General features: G+C 44.5%; 1 protein-coding gene across 1 annotated transcript in view; it reads right to left on the minus strand.

Annotated features, from left to right (window-relative positions):
• Window positions 1–23,030, minus strand: part of OBSCN (obscurin, cytoskeletal calmodulin and titin-interacting RhoGEF) — a 472,877-nt gene that overhangs the window by 21,745 nt on the left and 428,102 nt on the right. The window contains exons 87-93 of the mRNA XM_030197417.1: window positions 20,951–21,022; window positions 18,723–18,833; window positions 18,031–18,198; window positions 15,182–15,304; window positions 10,719–10,886; window positions 6,162–6,267; window positions 3,630–3,869 (exon numbers count right to left, since the gene is read on the minus strand). Of these exons, the coding sequence (XP_030053277.1) occupies window positions 3,630–3,869; window positions 6,162–6,267; window positions 10,719–10,886; window positions 15,182–15,304; window positions 18,031–18,198; window positions 18,723–18,833; window positions 20,951–21,022 (988 nt within the window). The remainder of the gene's footprint in view (window positions 1–3,629; window positions 3,870–6,161; window positions 6,268–10,718; window positions 10,887–15,181; window positions 15,305–18,030; window positions 18,199–18,722; window positions 18,834–20,950; window positions 21,023–23,030) is intronic.

Here is a 23,030-nt window from a genome sequence, read left to right on the forward strand (position 1 = left end):
TGAAAAGCTTGGATTTAGCAAAAACACGCTAAGAACCACACAGAGGCAGCAGAGCTGTCCAGCATACCGTTCTTTTCCTATGATATCCAAAAACCAAAAATGAAGTGCTCCAGTTGAGGAAGCATGTGAGAAAACGCTATCCAAGCACAACAGTTTTCTTTGAAAGCTCTGGAAAAGTCTTCTGCCAGTGTATGATGCAGATCATATGACACATCAGTGTGGCTCTTTATAAATGTTTGCCTTTCAAGTCTCTCACTGTTTGGTAAGTACTGGACTGACTTTCATCCTTTTGAATGACAGACAATTGGAAAACTGCTGCTAGTATTCCTTTGCAAGTGTTTGGAATATAAAGCATAAGCGTGAAATTGGTGGCAATGGTTGAGTTTCAATAAGTTGTTTTATTTTTTTAAACTGAGATTACCTATGGTTTGTTTGAATATGACTGGGAATATGTATGATCAGTGGTATTTTTTTTGTTACATTTGTACCCCGCACTTTCCCACTCATGGCAGGCTCAATGCGGCTTACATGGGGCAATGGAGGGTTAAGTGACTTGCCCAGAGTCACAAGGAGCTGCCTGTGCCTGAAGTGGGAATCAAACTCAGTTCCTCAGTTCCCCAGGACCAAGGTCCACCACCCTAATGACTAGGCTACTCCTCCACTGGCAACATGCCATGTAGAAGTCGGCCCTTGCAGATCACCAATGTGGCCGCGCAGGCTTCTGCTTCTGTGAGTCTGACGTCCTGCACATACGTGCAGGACGTCAGACTCACAGAAACAGAAGCCTGCGCGGCTGCAAGGGCAGGCTTCTACATGGAATGTTGCTAGTGGAATAGCAACATTAACATTCCATGTAGAATCTCCAATAGTAGCAACATTCCACGTAGAATCTCCAATAGTATCTATTTTACTTGTGTTACATTTGTAACCCTGCGCTTTCCCACTCATGGCAGGCTCAATGCGGCTTACACAGGGCAATGGAGGGTTAAGTGACTTGCCCAGAGTCACAAGGAGCTGCCTGTGGCTGAAGTGGGAATCAAACTCAGTTCCTCAGTTCCCCGGGACCAAAGTCCACCACCCTAACCACTAGGCCACTCCTCCACTCACTTACAGTCCTTGAGGGCTACAGATGGTTCAGGTTTTCAGGACATAATTAATGAATATGTATCGAGACAGATTTGATGTAATATGCACTCAAATCTATCTCCTCTATATTCATTTGAAATACCATGAAAACCTGATTCTTTTGTGGCCCTTGAAGACCATCAGTGAATACCATCTGTGAATACCACTGCGCTAAATGTCAGTAAGTTGTTTACGAAATGACAAAGAGTAGAAAGTGTTGGATAAGAAAGGAGCTATACCTATGAAAAATGACAGAGGATGGGTCCTAGTGGCTCAGGTGGCACGTGTTGTGCACCACAATGCAAAAAGGTCCCTGTTTGATCCCCCACATCAAGCCTTCTACTCCCAGAGTTACTTTGCATTGGGATAGTAAGGCGGTAGTGTTCAATGGCTTGGGGGGGGGGGGGGGTGACACATAATTGGTACATTCAGGGATACTGCAGAGGTAGTGTTCGCTGTCTCGGGGCAGGTGGGAGGAGGGGTAGTGGGTGTGAAAATTGCTAAATTGAAGGACACTATGTAGGTAGTGTTCATTGGCTTGGGAAGGCAGGGGGGCGGGGATAACGGTGAAAATTGCTATATTCAAGGTTCATGATTACAAGGCTCTGGAAACAGCCCCAGTGCATAGCCCTCTGTCTAAGGACTGTTGCTGAAATGATCGGAAGGCAGGGACAGGAGAGGTGGTTGAAAAGGAAAGCTCGTGGTCCCAGATCCCAATGCTGGTCCCAACTGCACTGGAGTACAAAGGAACAGAGGAAATGATCGGGTCAGAGAAAATGAAATATGAAAAATAAATGAATGTGTGAAATACCCAAAAGAAAGTGAGGTGTAGGAAATGGTAGAAAACAGGCAGATAAGCAACCAAAGCAAGATGCATTCAATTCATATAATGAAGCAGAATAAGAAAGAAAGTGCAGAGAGCAAGTGGAGGGGAAACAGCCAGAGGAGTCACCATTTAAAGGTAAACACTGGCCCCAGCACTTAAAATGGATATTTAGTGGCACTATCCATTCAAGTAGTGACACTCAACATAAGTGTAAACAGTGACCGCAGCAGTGACTATGGGCTCAATATTCAAACGAGTTTTGCTACTCAGGGTTATGCTCCTAAATTAGCCTCTGAGAAAATGTACTAGTATTGAGTGTGTAACTTTATACTTAAAATTTCACTAAAGGGATCTTTTACTAAGCCGCAGTAGCATTTTTAGCTCCTGGTAGAAATCAGCTGGCGGTAAATGCCGAGACTCCCATAGGAATATAATGGTTGTCTTGGTGTTTATTCTACTGTGACCTGAAAACGCTACCGCAGTTTAGTAAAAGACCCCCTAAACTCCTAAATTTAGGAGCATAAAAGGGTGAGGGGCAGTGGCGTAGGAAGGGGGGTGGGGGTGGGGTTCGCCCCGGGTGCACGCCGCTGGGGGGGGGGGGGGGTGTCGGCTCCACTGGTTCCCTGCTCCCTCTGCCCCGGAACAGGTTACTTCCTGTTCCGGGGCAGAGAGAGCAGGGAACCAGCGGAGCCGAAGCAGCTCCCAGCGACATGCACTCGGGGCAGTTCGTCCCTCCCGTCCATCCCTCGCCGCTTTCCTATGTAAGTATGCGCTTCGGGGGGGGGGGGGTGCGCTCCAGAGGGGGGAGGGTGCACCGTGCTGCACCCGGGGGGGGGGGGTGCGCAGCGGCGACCCGCCACGGGTGTCAGCTGCCCTCGCTACAGCACTGGTGAGGGGCAGCAGGGGGTGGATTTAGGGAGGGGAAAACTTTGGAGCTTAGTAATGATTTTCAGATTAGGGTTATAAATTAGGTTCAGAAAATCTAGGCAAATGAACGGCAGGCCTAATTTTATAAGTACAACTTCTAGGCTCCCAAGTTAAGGTGAATTTTCAGCTGAAAACTTATTCTGTTAAGTTTGGCAGAAAATAGAGCACACATTTAGGCACTTAACTTGAGTACAAATTTGGGAGCTCAGCTTTTTTTGAATATTGGGCCATATCTGTTTAATGTAGACCTGTTATTTGTCAGGCCTAAATTAAGTAGGTAACTTAATCCATTCATCAGCTGAATATTACTACTAATTGGATAAGTGATTGATTCACCTTTATTCCTCCCCACAGCCAGCCCCTTATTAGTTGGATAAACTCTGGCCATTTAGCGCTTCTTTTACAAAGCCATGCTAGTGATTCTGGTGCGGCAAATGCAACGAAGCCCATAGGAATTGAATGGGCTTTGTCTTATTTACTTCGCTGGAATTGCTAGCGCAGCTTTGCAAAAGAGCTTTTAATGATTAAAACGGCCACATTTTATCTGTATAATAACTGGAAATATACAGATAATCGAATTATACATTCGCCGCTTGCCAGCAAACATATAGCTCAACTTCGAATATTGGGACCTAGAAATCCTTAAATCATTAATCCAAAATGTGAAATAATTTCATTCAGTCTACCTCCATTCACCATGTTTCTCCACTAAAAAAATAAGACAATCAGATAAAATGGAAAGTCATCTTACCCTTCAGCCAAACGATACAGCAGCTCCTTCCCCTCGCAAAGCTCCAGGACCAGTACTAGTTGCCGGGGGCTCACGTAGGCCCCATGTAGTTGCACTATATTGGTGTGATGGAGTTTCTTCAAGACAAGATACTCTGTGAGAGTGGATTGCTTATTCTCTGGTTTATAAGGGATCATTTTAATAACAAGCACCCTTCCACTCGACTTCTCCCTGCATTGTCTTACAACACTGAAACGACCACTGTGGAAACAAAAATTGAAGAATGCCATTGACTTCTACTCAGACGGTCCCCTTCTTATCCTCTCAACAATAAGGCTTCCCCCACACTTTTCCTGGCAAGTAGGAGAGGTGCTCAAGACCAGCCCGAGAGCTGTAACTATGTGAACGAGGTTGCACTCTTAAAAGGTACACACTGTGAAGGGTACAGGAGGAAGAGTAAAGAAGCAGGAGGAAGGAAGTGGGGGCAGTTTTTACCGTGAAACTTCATGTGAGTGCAGAATTAGAAGGTTCTGGTACAGAAATCGTGCTCCTCTCAGAGAGAGCAGTTTCTCTCCCTCTCCAGAGAGGCCAAAAGACTACAATTCCCAGCAGCCCTTAGAAAGGTCACCTGACAGGTCTAAGAGGCGTTCCCCATACTACAATTCCCAAGATCCTACTGGTGGAAAGGGGGATGGGCTGGGGAAGCCTAATCATGAGGATATGAGGCAGCTGGGGGGCCCCAGGGAGGAGCCCATGGACTGGCAAACAAGAGGAAAGAGGGGAGTTGGAGAGAGGGGAAGGTGTGGAGACATATGGACATTTCTGCCCTGGCCAAGAGAAAAGGTGAACAATTGAAAGGGCTCTTTGTGTCTGGTTCTCTGCCTTGGTTCCCAAGGGAGGAGGAGGTTTTTACAGCCAGAGGATAAACACCAAATAATTGTTTCAGCCCTGACCTGAGTGGGAGGTTACCAGGTGTTAGTGCTGATAAGGAAAGGGTGGGCGTCACCTTCAGCCTCTGTGTAGAGATTGAGAGGAGGGTGAAGGGAAAAGGGTTGAAACAGAGAACATTGTAATTGCTTTGTGTGTTCATGAACTGTGTTTGAAAGGGAAGGAAGAGAACTATGCAGTGGCGTACCAAGGGGGGGGGGGGCGGTGGGGGCGGTCCACCCCGGGTGCACGCCGCTGGGGAGGTGCCGCGCGCCTGTCGGCTCTTCGTTTTCATGCTCCCTCTGCCCCGGAACAGGTTACTTCCTGTTCCGGGGCAGAGGGAGCATGAAAACGAAGAGCCGGCAGACGCGCGGCACCCCCCCTCCAGCGGCGTGCACCCGGGTGGGGGTTTCGCCGGGGGATCGAGTTTTTTTTCGCCGGGGGGAGGGGGCGTCACGCTGTTTCGGGGGGGGGGAGCGCTGCACCCGGGGGGCAGGGCGCATCGGCGATCCGCCCTGGGTGTCAGCCCCCGAAGGAACGCCACTGGAACTATGCTACCTATAATTCAGGAATTACAGTGAACCTTGATAGCAACAAGAAGAGGAGGGCCTGTCTGTGTGCATTCCAGTGCACTTTCCCCATTGGGGTTGGGAGGGGGGCTGTGGCCCAACTCTATCTGTGAATTGTTACAATTCTGAGCTCACTGTGGACCTTGGGGAAGGATAGGAGGTGGCCTAAGTTGCTGGCGGGCCCACTCTAAGCCAGACACCTTACTCGGTTTGGTAGATGACAAATGAGGAAAAACCCTCTGAAAGTACATTGTATTTGAATGTAAGGCCGGGACTGCTATAGGCGAAGGCTGGGAGAGCAGAACAAGATTACAACACTCTTCCCGATAGTGTGTGTGAATGAACGAACCATCATGCATGCATGCACTACTGGGCAAGTGTTTACCCTCTTTGCACGTAGTGCACATTCTTTGAGAAGAGTGTGCACTATTATCGGCAAACGACTGCCCATCTCTACTGCATAGTACAAAGCATGAAGCAATGAGAAAGACCACAGAAGTGCAAGACAGCTAAATGTGGAGCATGAAGCTCTCCTCCTGCCTGCAAGGATGGTGGTGCTACTGCTGCTGGTGTTTGTATATGTGTATGTGTGAAAGCTGGGGGGGGGGGGGGGGGGGGGGGAACAGGGAGAAGCACAATATAAGAAACTAGTAAAAAAAGGCCCGTTTCTGATGCAAATGAAACGGGCGCTAGCAAGGTTTTTATCAGAGTGTGCACGTTTGAGAGAGAGTGAGAGTCTCCCCCCTCCCCTCCCTCCCCTCTGCTGTCCCTCCCCTCTGCCCTCTCTCCCCTTCCTCCCCCCTCCCAGTTTCGGAGAGCAGTGTTTGGAAATTATACAGGATTCCTGCTGTGTTTTCCTTCACTGTTTATATTTGTCAGGACTCAGGAGCTGTGTTACAGAGAGAGTGAGGGTGGGGCAGACACTCATGGGGAAACAGGATATCTACACCACTTCCGGCTGGAGGCTTCATTTAGAACGTTGGTGGTGCCTTTTATATAGAGAGAGATATCTCTGTTCCAGCTATGAAACCAGTCCCATACATTTTTAGTTCTTTACCTTTTGATCTCTGTTTTGAAGTCGTATGTTTGGGGCGCTGGAGCAAATGCTGTACTCTTATTGTCTAGAGCTCCTGGGACCTCTGCAACGGCAGAGTGCAAGAATGCTAGAAAAAAAAAGGAAAAGAGGAGAGGGATGTATATGGAAGAGCAGAACTGAAATTCTTCTTTCTGAGTTCAAAGGTTGTCCTGAGATACATATCCCCTATAGAGAAAAGTTTTACACAGTATAAAAGCATAAGTCAGTCAACTTCTTCAGTTGGATATATCTGGCATGTCCGCAGGACCCAAAGAAGCCTGGAATTAGGTCTCTGATGTTGGCAATTACAAAGACCTGATATTTAGAGCAATTGTAAACCTTGCCTATCCATCTACTTTTAAAATTTAGATGGCTATTACCAGTAGGATTACCATATGGCTCCAGAAAAAGGAGGACGGATTGAGCTAGCCGGGTTTTACTTCCATTGCTTTCAATAACTTACCAATTATCCAGATATTTTCTGCATAAAAAGGGGCCAGATTAAGAGAGGGGTGGAGGGGGGCACTGGAAATATTCATTTAGAAGGCCATTTAATTTAGGCCTACTAAACAGCAGCCATAAGCCTAAATGGAGAGTGTTGAGGTGGTCGCTGCTCCTATATAAACTCAACGGCTCTACAACAGGTAGTGCCAGGGCTGGCGCTTGACTTTAAACGATGACTGCTCTGGGTGAGTGTCAAGCCCCCCCCCCCCCCCCCCCCCCCCCCCCGAAAATTCTGAAAACTCTTTCAACCTCTGGGATGGGGCAGAAGGATTGGAAGGTTTACACAATTTAAAAATCTGTGTAACCTACTCAAGAATGGACTTTATTAATTAAAACCCCTCCCTTCTCCTGATAAATACCAGGGTCAATGTTGAATTCAAACGCTGATTACAGCATTGAAACCTACACCCTGATATTTGGCGCTGGGGAGTAACTGGCCACCGGCACTGAATATCTGGATATAAGGTCATGGGAAGTTATCAGGGGCACTGCCAGATAACTATCCAGACAAGTCAGTTTTGTTGTCCTAACTTGTCCGGATAGCAGGGGTGAACTAACAGTGATCTGAGCCCCAGGGCAATAAGGGTCATGGGCCCTTAACCACCTATCAAAAGTGATTAAACTAAATGGAGACGAGGGGAGAGTGGGCCCCCTACTGCTGTTGGCCCTTAGGCACTGCCATGTTGTTCCAATAAGCAATTGTTTACTGGGAAGGAGTGCTGTGGCTGATGCCAGCAGTCCTTACCTCCACTGAGGGAAAGTGTGCTTTTAAGAATCCCCTTTAGTTGCTGAAGCAGCCTATCATAGGCAAAACGTGGCCACACTAGGCTATTTTTAAGCTTGCTCGTCTTCATCCCTTCTCGATCCATTGTTGTCTTCTACTATTACGGTTTGTGGATCACCTGCCTCTTTTGTGTCGCTCTTGCTCCAATGGTCAGTCTGCCCCTGCTGGATAGTTATCCGGGGACCGGCGTTAAATATTAATGGTACCTGGATAACTGCCAGCTCTACCCCCGGACCACCCCAGCATTATCCAGATAGTGCCGAGGCAGTAACATGATTATCTGGATAATGCTGCTGAAAATTACTAACCAGGTCCGGTGAGCACTAGTTATTTAGGTAGGAAATACCGCTACCCAGATAACCAGCTTTGAATATTGAGCTGCTAATTTGTATTTTCATTTGGATACTTAGGAGTCAACACCAAAGACATTTCAAAGTAGAGATTTATTTTTGGTATGCTTTTTGCCCATCTATCCGTAAGAAATACACAGGGGTAGATATTCAGCTGGCAGCACTCAGCATTATTCTGATCACCACTGGAATTATGCAGGAATTAATCAAGCAGTATTATGGCCTTAACGCACCTTAATATGCATTAAAGGAATTAGCGTGTGCTAAATGCTAAAAGGCCACAGGTATAGAATTGGCTTTTATCATTTAGGGCACGCTAATTCCATAATACCACTTGATGAATTCCACTCCTCCATAAAGATAGGACTGACTTTTATACTGAATATCAACACTTAACCATCCAAATGCTGACTCCGCCCCCAGAATGCCACCAAAATAGGCAGTTTTGCATTCGGCATGAACTGGTCATTTTCAGCTATACTAATTGGTTACATCCAAGAAAACAAGTAAGTAGGTGAATTACAAGATCCTGCACGGAGTGAAAAAAGAGGCAAATTGCCACACAGCTTTCATAAAAAGTTCATCACTAAAATTCAAAATGAATAAAAAGCTCGACATGGCTGCATTTCACCCTCTTAAAGGGATGCATCAGGGGCTTAAAATCACAACCCAGTGATGCAAACTATACAATCCCCACCTACCGAACTTAAAACAGCTTCTCTCCTGAAAAGCAGCAACTTTTTATTCATTTTGAATTTTAGTCCTGATTAAACTGAACTTTTTATGAAAGCTCTGTGGCGATTTGCTTCTTTTTTTCTCTCCTAATTGGTTATGTGCCACTGAAAATGATCGGTTAGCCCATAACAAGCAATTTAACCAGCCAGGAGCCAATACTAGCCAGTTAAGTCACTTTGAATATCAACTCCCCCCCCCCCCCCCCCATAGTTTCCAAAACTGCAACAAAAACAAAAACTCCCCAAAAAAAGAAAAGTAAGAAAGTAAATTTGCCAAGTGGAATGGAGGAATGAAAAAGTGCAGTGAGATAAAAGAATATCCCAAAATGAGTATCAACCAAAACAAAGAGGGAAGGCAGGTAGACACTCCCCATGTGGGAGATGTGTATATTGCCGCTTTTCCCTAAATACTGAAAAGATTTGTATACCCCACAGTGATAAAGAATTTATATTAAGATTCAACACTAACTGTAATAGCTCCCAAGTGGTGTATTGCATTATGTGTCCTTGTGAACTTTATTATATAGGTCACACTAAACGTCCCTTAAAGAACAGACTAGCAGAGCATGTAAGTAATTTACGTTTGAAGAAAATGATGTGCCCTCTGGTTGCTCATTGGTATGAGTGCAATCATACTGTAGATCAGTTAAAGTGTGTGATTTTAACACAAATTCCCCTTGACAGGAGCCGTGGGGGAGACATCAGTTCCAGATTGTTAGCCATAGAACAGAGATATATTTATACATGGCAAACAGTGACACCCATGGGACTTAATCAAGAGGTAGAATGGATTTAAGAGCCTGTTTCTTTAAGGGAGAAGAAAAAAAGAAAAAAGAAGCGATGCATTGTGGGAGGATATAAGGGTGGGGGTTGTGATTCTCCCTGGTCAGTGTTGCCAGGTGGGCGGTTTTACCGCCCAATTGGGCGGTTTTCCGCGACCCGCCGCGGGAAATTTTTGCCCGCGGCGGGTTGCGGTTTTTTGGGCTGGTTTTTGTGCTTCGGGCGGTTTTTTCGGCCGCGGGGGGGGCGGGGTTAGTGACGTTTTTGGGTGGGGTTAATGACGTTTTGGGCGGGGTTAGTGACGTGGGAGGCGGGGCCGATGACGTGGGAGGCGGGGCCGATGACGGGGAGGCGGGGCCGATGACGGGGAGGCGGGGCCGATGACGTGAGAGGCGGGGCCGATGACGGGGAGGCGGGACCGGTGACGTGGGAGGCGGGGCCGGTGACGGCGGGGGCGGGGTTGTTGACGGCGGGGGCGGGGGGGTGATGACGCGGGGGGTGGGGGTGTCAGGGGCGGGGTTTGTGTTTGGGCGGTTTTTGGGCTGTTTTTTGGGCTCCAGTGGGCTGGAAAAAAATTTTCCACCTGGCAACCCTGTCCCTGGTTAGTTCAGAGCCACGGCAGTTGGGTCCCGGCCTGAGAAAGTCCTTTGTTGGCACGTTGCCAAACAGAATTGGTTAAAGTAAGTGCAATTATAATATATAAAACATTGTATTTTGATGAGAAATTAATTTGTTTAAAGGTTTGAATTGAAGGGGTGACAGTGGAATTGTGTAATTTTAGGGGATATGGTGGTTCCTCCTGATGAAGAGAACGAAATGCGGTCCTGCATAGAGGAGCCGATGCTTGCTTAAGGACTAGAGTAACAGCAGTTATGAGATTGAAAAGTCTCATCCCGCTAATGTAGTGCCTGAAATCTATTGCAAGTGGAGTTGTTTACCCCCAGAGAAGTGTGTTGGGGTTTGTCTTGAACTTACATGAAACTTCATGTGAAACCGGAAACCGGAAGAACAGAGTGAATGGACATATGCAAAGGTGTCTTATTTCTAATTCTGTGATGCCTCTTTGAGAGACGAGACATCATGAACTTTGACACAGTGTGTAATGATATTCAAGAAAGTCATGTATATATAAATCCTCCTTGTTATAGATTTTCTATGCAGGTACTATAAGGTGTGAATGAGCATGAAAGATATAAGAGAATATTGTTTGTGAATAAAGGTTTTAAATACACGTGAGCAGGTTTTGAAGCACACGTGTTTAATAAAGATATTTTGTATTCAATAAGACTGGGGCTATTTAGTGATTGATATTATAATTGGTGACAGACATTCACTTTTGGTGTGGTGGAGAATATAAGTGTGTGAAGTGCATCTCAAAATGCCTTACCCTGGTTTTCTTCACCAATTTTGACTTTGACAGATGGGTTGCTGTACGGTCCCTTCCCAGCTTTACTGATACAGGCAATTCGAAAAGAGTACACATGGCCCCTACATAGATTATTAACACAGTAACAGCAATCCGAGATATCAGAGGCAAGAGTTTTCCAGTCTCCACCTAAAAAAAGCAGGGTAAAGGGCAGGAAGATAGAGGAAAACAGGGAGAAAGTGAAGGAGGGAGAGAAGAAAGCAGTGAGAGAAAATAAGAACAATGTAATGAGAGGGAGGCAACATAAAAAGAAATAACTATTAATTGCAAGAATTTTTGTAAAATGTTTAAAGTTATTGCTTTGGAGACTTAATCCACATGCGGGAAGTCTGTATGTTGTTGTGGACAGAATTTGACCTCCTTGGTTCTCAGCCTGCTGCTTTAACCATTTATCATTTTCATTTAAACTTATTTGTGTTGTCCTTCTAAACAGTTAATTTATCCAGATAATGGCTGAATTTAATTGCTATTCATATAAAATCTGGCCCCAACCTCAGGAATGCCCCTTGTAATTTTAAAGGGGAAATTATGGCTCACCTGCTAATTTTATTTCCTTGAGTCTCTGCACACCAAGACACATGAGTATATGCTCTCTTGCTAGCGGAGACTCTAAGCTATTGACTCAATGCCTTTCATCCTATAGAGGGTCCTATGAAGTCCACAACCAGCCAGTATTTCTTTTAAAAAACACAGATGTACTGTAACTAATCCCCGCCAAGAACCAGGGAAATAAACAATATAACATTTAGAGGTCTCAGAACTCAAGTCATTTTACAGGCTTGAGAGCCTGGCCTAGCTAGACCTACTCCCCCCAGCTCGAACTTCCAAACACTGTCTTTTCAGTCTCCCATACCTAACTGTGAGGGGGGGGGGGGGGGGGTTCTGGACTGGTCTGGAGGGACTCAAGGAAAGAAACTTAGCAGGTAAGCCCTAATTTCTCCTTCCTCATCATCCTTCCAGACCAGGTGTGGATAGTTTCAAAGTAGTTTTCAATGAGAGTGGGCTCCAGACAAGCCTGCCATCAAGACACTAGCCCCAAAGGCTGCACCTTGATCTGCTTGCACATTCAATCTACAGTGCTGCAGAATGGAATGCAACGATAACTATGCAGCCACCTACAACTGTCCTGTGGTACAATCAGACTTTGTGTTGTCCATGACGCTACTTGCATCTTCACAGAATGAACTGACAGGGCTGTGGGCACCTGTCAGCCTCAAACAATGTACGATGTCGCCATGGCGTCGTTTATTAAGAACTTGCTATATCACATTCTACTAACAAGTAAGTTGAAGCCGTTTACATACTCTAAAATAACTGAAAAGAATAGGAACTCCAATTACAGACATGAAAGCGATACAGTCACTCAGTAGCAATACTACATCACAATACTATGAGCAGAAAGCAAACACTGTGGTCATACACGTTCCCCACCAGACTCTCCTTAGGATTGTTGAAAGAGATATGTTTTCAATGAAGCTCCGAAATGTGCATAGATTAATTCTGATCATAGGTGCAAAGGTAGAGAATTCCATAAGGCAGGAACCAAGCAGTAGAAGGCTGAATGCTGTGTAGATTCTTACCAGGCTTTGGGGGTGGGGAATTACCAAGGAATGGTCACTGAGGGAACACGATATCCGCTTCTTCTTTTCTAGCTCCCTCGAACATCACAAAAAGTGAGTCCAAGCACCAAAAACTCTTGGTTCTTTTCAGATAACAACAAGTGCCTTATCTCTATCCCCTTCCTCCACAAGCACTGTGAGTGAAATCTACTGATTAAGGTGAAAGGGAGAAACCACCTTAGGCAATAAAGAAGGAACCAGATGTATCACCACCTTTTCATGAGAAATCACCAGGGAAGGTTCCTAACAGGAAAGTGTTTTCAAGTCTGCAATCCTCCTGACTGAACAAATGGCCACAAGAATAATGGCCACTGTCTTCAGCATGGGTGGCTGAACTAAAGGTAAGTTCTTTGTACAGTTAAACAAGATATAAGGAACTGGTCTAAGTTAAAGTATGTATAGCAAGCTAGTTCAGGCGCAGAACAGTGTATAGTCAGTTACCCTATGTATTAAAGGCTTGACAGAAGAGCCAGGCTTTCACCTGCTTCCTGAGGTAGAGGTAGTCACGAGTTAGACGTAGCCACTCTGGGAATAAATTCAAGAGCATGGGGGCAACTCCTGAGAAGGATTGCTGGCGGGCATCACATTGTACAATTTCTTTTGGTGTGGGTACAGATAGTGATGCTCCTTGAGAGGACCTTAGAAGTCTCAAAGATGGCTAACTTATTATTTAACCCATTTTGTCTGAAGACCTTGAAAATCAAACAGAGTTTTAAATTTAGCTCTGTAAGGTACTGGTAACCAGTGTAGTTTCTGTAGGAAGGGTGTGATGTGGTCATGCTGTTTTCAGCATTCTATCAGTCGTGCTGCAGCACTCTGAATGACATTTAATGTAAGCATGTGCAAAGTGATGCATGTAGAAATGAGGAACCCAAACTATAGCTACATGATACAAGGTTCAACTTTAGGACTCACTGCTCAGGAAAATGATCTAGGTGTTATCGATGATTCATTGAAAGCCTCTGCTCAAGGTGCAGTGGCGGCTAAGAAAGCAAATAAAATGCTAGGAATTATTAGGAAAGGAATGGAAAACAAAAATGAGAATTTAATGCCTTTGTATCACTCCATGGTGCGACCACAATTCTGGTCACTGCATCTCAAAAAGATATAACAGAATTAGAAAAGGTACAGAGAAGAGCGATGAAAATGATAAAGGGGATGGAACAACTTCCTTATGAGGAAAGGCTAAAGAGGCTAGGGCTCTTCAGCTTGGAAAAGAGACAGCTGAGGGGAGATATGATAGAGGTCTATAAAATACCGAGTGGAATGGGATGGTAGATGTGAATCGCTTGTTTACTCGTTCCAAAAATACAAGGACTAGGGGGCAGGCAATGAAGCTACCAAGTAGTAAATTTAAAACAAATTGGAAAAAATATTTCTTCATTCAATGTGTAATTAAACTCTGGAATTTGTTGCCATAAAATTTTGTAAAAGTAGTTAGCTTTGCAGGGGCTAAAAAAGGTTTGGCTAATTTCCTAAAAGTCCATTAGCCATTATTAAGATGGAATTGGGAAAATCCATTGTTTATTTCTAGGATAAGCAGCATAAAATCTGCACTACTACTTTGAGATCTCACCAGATACTTGTGACCTGGATTGGCCACTACTGGAAACAAGATATTGGGCTTGATGGACCTTTGGTCTGTCCCAGTATAGCAATGCTTATGTTCTTATTTCCTTGAAGAACTTTCTTAGTGCTATGGCTAAATGAAAGGGAGTGCTCTGAATTGAAAATGTTGTTCCAGGACTGCAAAACAGAGTAATCGCTGGTGTTCAGACCAAATAGAAATGTGCAACTAGGCTTCTGTAAGATCCAGAGAAGTTAAGAACTCCTCCTGATGGACTACTACGATAACTGACTTGAGCATTTTCATTCGAAAGGAAGAGACCTACAATGCTCTGTTTTCCTGTTTGGAATCCAGGATCGGGCAGAAAGTGCCTTACTTCTTGGGTGGCCGCCGACACGGTTCCTAAGCCACTGCTGCCAGCCGCTGGCCTCAGCATATGCTCAGTTTCGCACATGCATGAAAATTGAGCATACGCACGGTGGAGGGCCCTACGGCTGGCAGCAGTGGCTTAGAGAATGTGTAAGTGCTTTTCAATGTTGCCCTCTTATCCCCTCATTCTATAATTTGATGTCTAAATGTGCTTAAATTTAAACCATTTAAATCGCCTGTTTGGGCTAACCAGACATATTCAGTGGCACTTAAATGGACAATGTCGCTGAAAATGCCTTGGTAGTGCCCAAGCCGAAACTAGCTATTTTGTGGGTGTTCTGGGGCGGAATCAGCACTTAGCCAGTTAGATGCCAATATTCAGTACTTAACTGATTAAGATAACCACATAAACAGGACTGCATAAAACACAGTCCTAGGTTTATGTGGTTCTTCATAACCGGTTAAGTGCTGAATATCACACTTAACAGCTATGTTTTTGCCCAACATTGACTTTCCGGTTATAACACTGATTTATGTTAAGCCCCTGATGTAGCCCTTGAGAGGGCGAAACATGGCCATGTTGGGTGATTAAAGAAAGTTGCTTGCAGCTTTTATATTCATCTGTGTTGAACACATTTTGTTTTATTTCATCATGTTGGCCTGCTCCTCCTTTGTGATAAAATGCCTTCAGACTTTATTCACATCTATCTGTTTTTTTTCTTCCTGGTCTTCCCCCTTCCATCCAACCAGCTAGCCATCATATGGATAATCCTTTTACTGAGGGGCACAGGCTGCAGTTTCCCCTGGAACCTGGGTGCAAACCAGCCTTTAGGTAACTTATCTGTAACAGGAAACTCTGGCCTTCTTACCTTCCTCCCTGCTCTGCAAAGTGTAGGTCACCAGGGTGCTGGACTCCACTGGTTTCCAAATTACAAGAGCACCAGTTTCATTCACTTGGGCAATGTCTGGATTTGTTGGACAGCACGGGATCTCTGTCATAGAAAGACACAGAATGCGAAAATTTGTTCCACTCATTTTCTAGACATATAAGTGCTTTGATATTTTACTGTCAGTGTAGAGTCTAGCAGTTCCACAGCACAAAACAGTTTCACTATGAGCCTGACGAAAACACTGGTTCAATGCAAACACAGTAGGGTTATTTAAGAAGCCCTATTCACGACTTACCCATGTAAATACTGGCGTTTACACCTGGATACCGTTGAAAACTCTATTTTACAAAGCTGGTATTTACACATGCAAGAGGGTGTGGTTTGTGCAGGGTTTGGGCAGAACCAAAATTTACATGTTTATTCCTTATTTCAGAAAGGGAATGCACATGTATGTCCCTCTATGTCAATGTAAGGATTTACAGCCGCTCCCAGGCACATTAGGTTTCTTCAAACAAGAGGGATTAAGGGATGTAAGGGATATCTCTTTCTTAATCCCCCATTGTTTTTTTCTTCTTCAAAATTTAGAGTGCACTAAGATTGTGGCCTCTGTACTTACTTAGGAATATTTACAGGTGTAGGTTTCTAAAATAGCAAACATACACTTGTGACAACATTTACATGTGTAGATTCTGAAATACCTTTTTGCACATGTATGTGTTAGTACTTAACACGTTTAAGTTGTCAAATTGGCTCCACTGGTACTACCATGTACAGTGCATGTCTATTCCTGCATGTATTTTAAAAAAGGCTCTTCATAGGTGAAACCCCTCTACGAGGTTTTCAATAGACATAGTTTGTATGTTGAACAGGCCGGCATTTTTGTGACATTTCTCTATCAGCTTTGATAAGAGATATGTCTATGTGTTGAAGATATGCTGTCAATGAAATGTATCTTTTTCTCTTCTCAATAAGCAACCTGTGCTTGGGAGGAGCTTTCCTGAAGAAAGAGGAAATAGAAAGAGTGATTTATTTGCACGGGGGGGGGGGGGGGGGGGGGGTTCTGTGAAGCCTTGTCAGGAGGGCAGGTCACAGATAACCGAAAAGTGGAAAATCCTAAGAGAGTTAAATTCACAGATGTGTTTGTTGGAGTTTCCTGAGGAAAAGGGAGGGAAATCTTGCCTGCTAAAATTCTTTGACCTCAGGTCGAGGCATTAGGTAGCATACATAAAAGGGACCAATGGAGTTGGCCCAGGGACTCCGGCAAGGTCGAGCCCCAAATCCAGGAATGCTCCTGAGGGGACATTACATAGGCAGATTCTTTTCTAAAATAGTACCAGAATTGGGCACGGTCCAACCTGGACGTAGCAATACTAATTTCTGTGTTGTATCTGGAGTAAAGTGGTGTGAAAGTTGTGTTAGTTCACTTTTATAGGTAATAAATATAAACTAAAACAAATAAAATAAAATAAAATAAGATGATACCTTTTTTATTGGACTAATAATACATTTTTGATTGCTTTTAAAGGCAACACCTGCTTCTTCTATCTAAAACTGGCCTTTTAACATCAACTTAAGTTTGAGAGTCCTACATTCTGCCAACTTTTATGTCTTAAAAGGTAAATGATATAAGGCATAACACAATAATTCATTGATTTGGTTCTTCAAAACAATCAAAAAATCAAATGATGCATTCTGTGCTGTGAAAAGGCAAGTTAGTGGTTTCTATGCCAACCAGATTAGCTATTTTTATTTAAACAACATAATCAACTTTTCACTTCTTAAAGAAAAAAAAAAGAGGTTTGAAGTATGTGCTTTTCTGATAACTTTTACAAACTGGAGAGGTAGTCTAAGAATCTTCCTGTGCCGTATGACTGGAGAACCACAAGCTCAAACCACTGTTCCAAAGAGAACTCCACTCCAACATGAAACCACTGACACTAAAACTAGATGAACATCCAGCTGCAAAGTTCTCTCCCGACCCTGTAAATCCACAGCAGCCGTTTCGGGCTTGACATTTTTCAGCAACAGCTTCTTTATTCAAAGAATGAGATTTCCTAGATACTCAAGTACCCTGCTCTCTAGCACAAATTGCTTGAAAGATATTTGTTCAAGTTATATTTTGTTTGGAGCAGCGGTGGACTGACCATTTGGGCACCGGGTAGAGCCCGAGAGCCCAGAGGCTCTGTCTGGATGCCCACCGCACACTACAGCCCTCCCCGGTCCTACCTTTAAAGGCATACTGCCGGTGATCTAGTATTCTCTGCGGGGGGGGGGGGGGGGGGGGGAATCATGTTCTTTCCTGCCTGTTGTGCTGCCGCTATTCCCTCCTCCCCCCCCCCCCCGCCTGGTAATGCTGTGCTTTAAAAATGGCATCCGAGACTCCCTGTGGAAGCCCTGTGAGACTGTCGAGACCCAACATGACTACCACGGAAAGTCTCGGCTGCCATTTTGAAAACACGATGGTGCTGGCAGGCGGGGGAATAGCGGCAGCGTAGCAGGCAGGAAAGAACGTGCTCCCCCCCCTGCAGAGACCACTAGACCACCAGGTCCCTTCAGGTAGGACCAGGGCAACAGGGTCATCAGCTGCGGTGGTAGGGGGCAGCAGCACAGCAGTATTGGAGGGGGGGTGTCAGACAGCGGCCGGGAGTTGGCCTCAGACAACCCTCAATACCCGAGGGCCCAGACCACTCTCAGTCTGCCCCTGGTTTGGAGTTCCCCAGAGTTGGCAAAGGCCATGTGAGATATCTCACAGCTATATTCATAATTTACTCTGGCTCACATAGCAAGTTGAAAATTTACTGTACAAGTTACTCCTCCTTTGCACTTACCAGCCTTTTTGAGGATACAGCAGGTAGAAGCCCCTCCCAATGAGTTGGTGGCCACACATGCATAAATGCCAAGATCCTTGGCACTAACGGCAAGTATGGTTAAAAGCTGGAAGTTTTTGAGAGTGGAAGAGATCAGTACCCTGTCACTACCTTCAATGGTTAAGCCATCTGTAAAAACAAGAAGATCAGAACATGAACCACACTTGGGCAAGGTCTGTTTTACAATAATTCATGATCATTTTTTAAAGATAATAGTATAGATGGAATGTATCTCCACAAAATGAAAATGTGACAAATATCCAACAATGCGATTTGATTAGAGGAAAAAAGGCCTCACAGAGCTCCTAGACACATCACGTCAAACAGAGCTGAAACGGGTCATAAACGGACCCTCTGTTCATCATCGGCCAAAAACCTCATGGACTGTGTGCAAACTATCCAGTCCTTACAACACTGTCCCAAGTGATGACTAAAAAGTCTTTAACGCACTCAACCCAACAGATAAACACTGATTGTAAAAAAACATGTACATCCAGAATTGGGCTCCTCAGCCTTTTAAAGATCCACCAAGATGGACATCATCTTCAATTTGAAGGACTGGTAATAACTAACTGAATTTATGAAAAGGAAGAGAAATCTACTCTTAAACAAGGACACATTATTCCAAATACTGGGAAAAGAGTATATCTCACCTTTAAACCATTCAATCTCAGCAGCTGAGTGAGCAGAGGTTCGGCAAGAGAGAGTAACTGAATGGCCTAGGACAACAGTCTGATCTGTGAGCTCCTCTACAAAAGCAGGTACTGGAAAAGCAAAAAAAATCATACATTTTAGAAATACCAAGTTCATTTTTTCTGGCCCTCAGAAGCTTAGCAATCCTTGTGGTCCTCACAACAGGATTCTGGTTTCCCACTGCGGCCAGGATTCAGCAAGTGTAAATCCTTGTGCTAATAGTTAGGTGTAGGAATCCATGCTAAGCACAATTCTATAAAGGTTGGTTTGCAACTTTTACTACTAATAATCATTTCTATAGCATTATTAGACATACGCAGCACTGTACACATTATATACAGGTACTTTCTGTGTCCCTAGGGGGTTCACTATCTAAGCTTTTTGTACCTGGGGCAATGGAGGGCTAAGTGACTTGCTCAAGATCACAAGGAGCTGCAGTGGGAATTGAACCCAAGTTGCCAGCATCAAAGCCCACTGCACTAACCATTAGGCTACTCCTCCTTTTATAGAATTATGTGCTTAGCACGGATCTTAACGGTGCCTAACTTTGGGCGCCATTTACTGAATCTGACCCATTGGGATAAAGGGTAATTCTGTAACTGGGCACCAAGGTTAGGCACCTAAATAAAATGGATTGAGCGCAAATTCTATAATGGCACCTGTGCGCCAAGCTTCCACTATAGAATATTAGGCTATGTCAATAGCAGGTGTAAATGTGTGTGCCTAATGCAGGACTTTAGTGTGTGAGAAATAAAAAGTGGAGTCCACAAAAAGAATGGGAACAAGGAATTCTTTATTGCCAGCTTCAATTCTATGACCCTACACAGCCTTGTTTCGGCATAAACATATGCCTGCATCAGGGGTCTCTACAGCATCTTCTTAGCAGAGGTCATTAAAAGCTGGTTCACAGTTCTTAGCGCTCCTATATAGCTCAGAAATGTGAAAAAAATCTTCAAAGCTCGTCAAACAATCCTTACGCCAGACACTTTTTAATTCTCATTTTGAATTTATTCCACTCGTGGAGGCTTTAGCACGTGAAATATAGTATTCTGTAAGATATGTGCGTAAGTGGGAGCCCCACCTATGCTCTGCCCACCCATACGTCTCTTGGCATTTACACGTCATCTACAGAATAGCCCTGAGCTAGGTGCAATTCTACAACCTGGAGCCTAAATTCTATGGTGCACAGTTTGCAGGTGGCCATACATGTCTGGGTGGAGTAAGAATCCACACAAAAGATCAACTTCACTAGTAAGAATAGCACTGCACCATCTCTACACTACTCCAGGGACCTGCATGTTGCTCTAATGGACCTGAGTATTACATCTGAGGCTGGCTCAGAGGCTGGCAAATAATGTTTTAAATCACAATTTTTTTGGGGGGTTGGAGGGGATTAGTGACCACTGGGGGAGTAAGGAGAGGTCATCCCTGATTCCCTCCCGTGGTCATTTGGTCATTCAGGGCACCTTTTTGTGCCTTATTCGTTATAAAAATAGGTCTAGCTCAAAATGTCTTAGTTTCATTAGGCTGGAAAACATCCAAGTGTGTGTTAGGAACGCCAGGATCCCACCCTTAACACACCCCTGACACACCCCCTTGTGATTTGAATGCACTTTTAACGGACTTCATAGAAAATTATCTAAAAATTGGTTTTGAAAATACCAATTTGGACGTTTTTGTGAAAAAAACGTCCAAATGCAGATTTCTGCCACTTTTTGGATGTTTTTCTCTTTTGAAAATGAGCTCCTTATACATCTAAGTGTTCTTTTAGAATAGGTTTACTGCCTGTGTTATTTGGACATTTAAATGGAATTGCCTCCTATATGTACTCTCTAGGCAGGTTCCTTTAGGCCTGCTCAATATACCTAAGTAGATATAATTTGAAATGTCCCATTTTAGATATTTTAATTTATTCATAGATATTCAGAGTACTATCTAAACAGTGCTGCTGAATATACATCTGATTTGAAAATATCTAAGTTTGGCATTTCAAATTATATGTTCATCATGCTTCTGAAAACTGACCTCATTATATCAATCTGTTTACATGCATGAAAGTCATATTTTATATCATCAATTAAATCTAGTTTAAGTTTTTTAAAAATGTATTTGCAAAAGGTGAAATAACGTCAGTACTGGGATAGTATGCAGTCAAATGTTCAAATCCATAGAAGAAAAGAATGCATACCTGAGAAAGCACTGGCCTGAAGCGTTGTCATCTGGGGTTCTGGCACCCTCTCTCTTTCTGGAAGTCTGTATACTTTTAGACAAATGGGAATAAAGATGCAAGCTTGTCAGTATCTGCCAACAGAACTTATGGGTCCAAAATAAATAGGAACCAAAGCACCATAAATAGAAGAAAAACAGAGGCCTTCAGCAAATGATCTAAGGTTTAACAAAATACCTACAAGCTCAATATAAAGGCTATAGCTGGGTACTCATTTACTGACTGGACAGATGAGTTGGTCAGAGGCCAGCTATCTGACAGAAATCCTACACTAGAACATGTTAGAACTCAAGTCATGGGCACAGAAGGCAAGCGACCTACCAACTGTACCACAAGGCCTCACCCAAATAGCACTCTGCACGCCCTGCCTCTGAATATTTTGGGGAACTAAGCCACTCAGGGACTCCAGAAAAGCATGGGTTTCACAGAGTAAGTTAAAGACTTCTTGTGTTGGTGCCTCTCCCATTCCAATTTGACTCATGGTTTACCGTTTCAAAATCTCTGTTCACTAAATTGTTTATGGTTCTAAAATTTTGTACCCAGAAAACCCTGGTTATTCCAGGAAAAGAGGCTGCACATCAATCTGCTAGTGCTATGGAAGTTGTGAATGCTCTAAAAACATTCCAGAATCAGATGGCCAACAAAATTGTCCTGATCCATAGATGGGGGAACAGGCTCCATTCTCCTATACTGGGAAGCTGTCAAGGTATTAACTGTAAGAGCCATATAACTGACAGGAGGAGACAACAACCTAGAGACAAACTTCCATAGGAGACAAAATTCAAGGTCAAAAGGTCATGATGCAAATTTGCTGAGAGGAAGTTGTACAGGAACCGTGAGAAAATATTTCTTTACTGATAGAATAGTTGATGCCTCAAATAGCAGAGGTAGTAGCAGTGGCGTACCAAGGGGGGGGGCGGTGGGGGCGGTCCGCCCCAGGTGCACGCCGCGGCGCGCGCCTGCTCTGAGATTTCTGATTTCACGCATTCGCTGCAGCTCCCTCTGCTCTGCCCTGGGGGGGGTCTGCGCTGCATCGTGGGGGGCTGCTGCACCCGGGGGGGTCCGCGCGGCATCATGGGGGGGTCGCCGCCCCGGGTGTCCGCCCCCCTAGGAACGCCACTGGGTAGTACCAAACAAACAAAACCATAATATCTATAATTAAATGTTAAAATGTGTGGGACAGGCATATTACATGGTGATAAAAAGCTGGCAATGGTGGGGGAACAGGTATACTAGGGAGAGCTGTGGAGAGTGAGAAAGGGAGCAGAATCAGGGAAGATGAAAGAGGGTGCTGGTGTAGACCAGTGATTCCCAAACTTTCTCAGATCACGACATCCCTAGGCTGCACATTTCTTCTTGTCTCCCCCTGCCCCACCCCAGGCTCCCCACTCTGCCCCGCCCCAATCAGCATTGAGTCCTACCTTTGCTGGCAGGAATGCCCAAGCCCCACTAGCTGAAGAGTTCCACTGCCCGAAGTCCAAGCTCCATCCTCCTCCAAGGTAGCACAAGGGCTACCAGACTGGAGGTGGGACTTCTCTACAACATCCCTGTAGGTCTCCTCTATGTACCTCTCTGTCTCCCTCAGCTCCACCAAGTCTGCTACTCTAGCCTCAAGAGAACGGACACGTTCTCTAAGAGCTAGGAGCTCTTTGCATCGGGCACACACATATGACATCTCACCAACTGGGAGATAATCATACATGTGACCAGTGGTGTGCTGGTAAATTTTTAACAACAGGCTCTCTCCCCGATCCACCTCTGTGCCCCTCCCCCATCCACTTCTGCGCCCCCCCTAAATTGCAGAGCTGGCTATACCCAGGGAGAGAGCCGGGGAGGGGGGTAATGCATTACTCTCTCCAGGGAATTTTTTTTTGTTGTTAATGCTCCCAGGTTCCAATCTAATTCATGTTTAATGTGGGATAAAATGCCATAAATAAGTAAATAAATAGATTTAAACTCTGAATGTTGAGAACCTGATACCCATAACATGATGTCTGTTTTAGAAGCCCATTACCAGGAGAAAAAAAAATCTCTGCACCAA

Source organism: Microcaecilia unicolor, chromosome 1 (genome assembly GCF_901765095.1).
Source record: "Microcaecilia unicolor chromosome 1, aMicUni1.1, whole genome shotgun sequence".
NCBI lineage: Eukaryota > Metazoa > Chordata > Amphibia > Gymnophiona > Siphonopidae > Microcaecilia > Microcaecilia unicolor.